The sequence below is a fragment of the Oncorhynchus tshawytscha genome, linkage group LG07 (genome assembly GCF_018296145.1).
Source record: "Oncorhynchus tshawytscha isolate Ot180627B linkage group LG07, Otsh_v2.0, whole genome shotgun sequence".
Taxonomy (NCBI): domain Eukaryota; kingdom Metazoa; phylum Chordata; class Actinopteri; order Salmoniformes; family Salmonidae; genus Oncorhynchus; species Oncorhynchus tshawytscha.
In genome coordinates this window covers 71,671,102-71,674,862 of record NC_056435.1, presented here as the reverse complement: position 1 = coordinate 71,674,862, position 3,761 = coordinate 71,671,102, and the positions used below count along the sequence as shown (strand labels likewise).

The 3,761-nt window shown below is 45.4% G+C and overlaps 1 protein-coding gene across 2 annotated transcripts in view; it reads right to left on the bottom strand.

The window, feature by feature from the left end:
* Nucleotides 1-1,484: 1,484 nt before the first annotated feature.
* slc6a11b (solute carrier family 6 member 11b) overlaps nucleotides 1,485-3,761 on the bottom strand; it is an 87,507-nt gene continuing 85,230 nt past the window's right edge. For both annotated transcript variants that reach the window (XM_042324894.1, XM_042324893.1), the window contains exon 15: nucleotides 1,485-2,318. In XM_042324894.1, the coding sequence (XP_042180828.1) occupies nucleotides 2,166-2,318 (153 nt within the window). In that variant the 3' untranslated portion in view covers nucleotides 1,485-2,165. The remainder of the gene's footprint in view (nucleotides 2,319-3,761) is intronic.

Below are 3,761 nucleotides of genomic sequence, written 5' to 3'. Positions count from 1 at the left end.
CACAGTGCCCTACTGCCTCTTTAAGGAACTTTCAACCAGGGCTGGAGCACAGTGCCCTACTGCCTCTTTAAGGAACTTTCAACCAGGGCTGGAGCACAGTGCCCTACTGCCTCTTTAAGGAACTTTCAACCAGGGCTGGAGCACAGTGCCCTACTGCCTCTTTAAGGAACTTTCAACCAGGGCTGGAGCACAGTGCCCTACTGCCTCTTTAAGGAACTTTCAACCAGGGCTGGAGCACAGTGCCCTACTGCCTCTTTAAGGAACTTTCAACCAGGGCTGGCGCACAGTGCCCTACTGCCTCTTTAAGGAACTTTCAACCAGGGCTGGAGCACAGTGCCCTACTGCCTCTTTAAGGAACTTTCAACCAGGGCTGGAGCACAGTGCCCTACTGCCTCTTTAAGGAACTTTCAACCAGGGCTGGAGCACAGTGCCCTACTGCCTCTTTAAGGAACTTTCAACCAGGGCTGGCGCACAGTGCCCTACTGCCTCTTTAAGGAACTTTCAACCAGGGCTGGCGCACAGTGCCCTACTGCCTCTTTAAGGAACTTTCAACCAGGGCTGGAGAACAGTGCCCTACTGCCTCTTTAAGGAACTTTCAACCAGGGCTGGCGCACAGTGCCCTACTGCCTCTTTAAGGAACTTTCAACCAGGGCTGGCGCACAGTGCCCTACTGCCTCTTTAAGGAACTTTCAACCAGGGCTGGCGCACAGTGCCCTACTGCCTCTTTAAGGAACTTTCAGGGCTGGCGCCAGTGCCCTACTGCCTGGGAGCAAAACTTTCAACCAGGGCTGGCGCACAGTGCCCTACTGCCTCTTTAAGAAAGTTAAGCTTAATTTTGCAGAATCACTGGGGGAGGTTGTCTGGGATAAGTTTATAACATCCCTGGGAACCAGAGTTTCTGGAAGACCCAAGAACTTGGGGAAAGTTAATTTAATTTTGCAAACCTGGGAAGGAGGTTGTCTCTATAAGTTTATAACATCCCTGGGAAGTAGGTTCTCTCTATAAATGTATAACAACCCTGGGAAGTAGGTTCTCTCTAGAAGTTGATAACAACCCTGGAAAGGAGTTTCTCTCTATAAGTTTATAACAAGCCTGGGAGGGGGGTTTTCTCTATGAGTTGATAACAACCCTGGGAAGGAGGTTCTCTCTATACGTTGATAACAACCCTGGGAAGGAGGTTCTCTCTATAAATGTATAATAATTCTGGGAAGGAGGTTCTCTCTATAAATGTTTAATAACTCTGGGAAGGAGGTTCTCTCTATAAATGTATAATAATCTCTCTAAACACAAAATACACTTCAGCAAGGTTCCAGCAGTACTGCTGTACACTGACTGGACAAAACATTAAGAACCCCTGCTCTTTCCATGACATAGACCGACTAGGTGAATTCAGGTGAAAGCTATGATCTCTTATTGATCTCGCTTGTTAAATCCACTTTAAGCAGTGTAAATGAAGGGGAGGAGACATGTTAAAGATAGATTTTTAAGCCTTGAGATAATTGAGACATGGATTGTGTATGTGTTTTATTCAGAAGGTGAATGGGCCTTTGAACGGGATATGTTAGTAGGTGCTGGCGTGGGTTTTCATGATCAACAGATTCCTGTTTGCATCAAGAATGATCCACCATCCAAAGGACATCCAGCCAACTGGACACCACTGTGGGGAAGCATTGGAGTCAACAAGGGGCCAGCATCTCTGTGGAAACGCTTTCGACACCTTGTAGAGTCCATCCCCCCGACGAATTGAGTTAGGGGGCATGGAAGGTGTTCTTAATGTTTTGTATACTCAGTGAATGAGTTAGATAAAGACCTACAGTTGTACAGTAAAACACTAGTGACACGAATACCTGCACGATATCATGCCGATCTCAATCAATAAACTTGATATCCTTCTAATCGTTAAAAATGATCTCTTTAGTCATAATGTTAACGTAGATGATGTGTTAACAAAGTTTGTGCAGAAAAAGAAGAAGCAAGACTAATAATTATGTGATAACTTCTTTCTCTTAAAAAAAAACCTATATAAAACAGTCCTTTATTATCGTCTGTTTGTTGTTTGTTTTGTTTGTTGTTTGTTTTGTTTGTTGTTTGTTGTTGTCTTCATTGTGGTTGTGGTTGGGGACAGACAGATCGAGGCTTGGTCAGTGGTTGGACATTGAGAAGTGTTAGAAATGGGTCTCCTTCTCTGTGATGGTAGCGATCTTTGCAGCTCTCTTTGACTCTTTGCTGGGCTTGGGTCTGATGGTGAAGGGGCTCATACCAGCCAGTTTACCTCTCATCACCAGATCTGGACTGGGGGTGGTCAGGAAAGTCATCCTCTGTAGAGGGAGAGAGGGAGAGGAGAGGTGTTTTATGACTGAGATCTGGACTGGGGGCGTTCAGGAACATCATACTCTATAGTGGAGGAAGATAGGACAGATTGGGGAGAGAAGGGAAAGGGAGATTCTCATTAGATCCTGCTGAGGTGGGACAATGGATCTAAGGTCTGTTTCGCGTCCTCCGCCTCACATATGGTTTATATCTGAGCCCTCATGTTAATGCTATCTCCAGTGATGTGAGTGTTACGGACGTCACGCTGCTCGCTTAGCGAGTATCACTTCCTCCTTGTTCGGCACATGCCTGGCTCGAACCGAGGACCTCTGCTTTGCTAACACACATGGCCGCCCTCCTTGGCAACGTACCAACGGGACGATCTAAAGAACTCACTGTTAAAAATTAATTTAAGCAACAGCCACTAGTCTCTTGTATGCTCAGGTCCAATTATATCCACTTCACTTTCATGCTCATATCATTAGCTATCCGTATACCCTACCAGCCCTCACTAGCCTGCTTCTCTCAACATGCCCTACCAGCCCTCACTAGCCTGCTGTTAAGGTATTTTAAGGTTTAAGATAAATGATTAAATAATTCTACCCAGAAACTTAACGATTAGGGATTAGAGGTAGCATGAACAAGGAGTAATTAAAAATAATAAACACAGCTCCAACTAGGTTGGAGGGGGGAAGAGAGGAATGTATGTGTGTGTGTTTAACGAAAACAAAGATGGTCATTAACCTATGTTTGAACCGACCCAGCTGTAACTCTGGGGAGATAAGATAGGACAGGGAGAGCCCCTCCAAGTTTTCTGTATCTGTGGGGGGGATGGACTTCAGAAGCTGCTTTGTCCCTGTCGGAGAGGAGGGGGGGCATTTAAGACGTTATGACGAAATGTGAGGTATATAAACCAATGTACATGGTATTATGACCAGCGCTCTCGAGAATAAACGCTATTGGCTAATTTCGGTTGACTGGTCTCTGTCTATTTTATGCAAATAAGGATCTTACAAATTCATAGAAACGGACAGTGTTTTAAATTGAATTGGTTAATGAACACATAAGAACCAAATTCATCTAACACCTGCTTCTCTCAGTATCCCCTACCACTCTCACTCACCTGCTTCTCTCAGCATCACCTAACCAGCCCTCTCTTGCCTGCTTCTCTCAGCATACTCTACCAGCCATCACTCACCGGCTTCTCTCCTTTACGCTCTTCACACACGTCTATTCCTCCGTAAGTGTTAAAAATATATAATTTAGCCATGATGGCGAGTGGGGAATTGGCTTTGAGGTTGACCAGTGAAATATACTTGCTGGAGCGCGTGCTACAGCTGGGTGTTGCTATGGTGACCAGTGAGCTGAGATAAGGCGGGGCTTTACCTAGAAAAATACTTATAGATGACATTGAGCCAGTGGGTTTGGCAACGAATTTGAAGCGAGGGCCA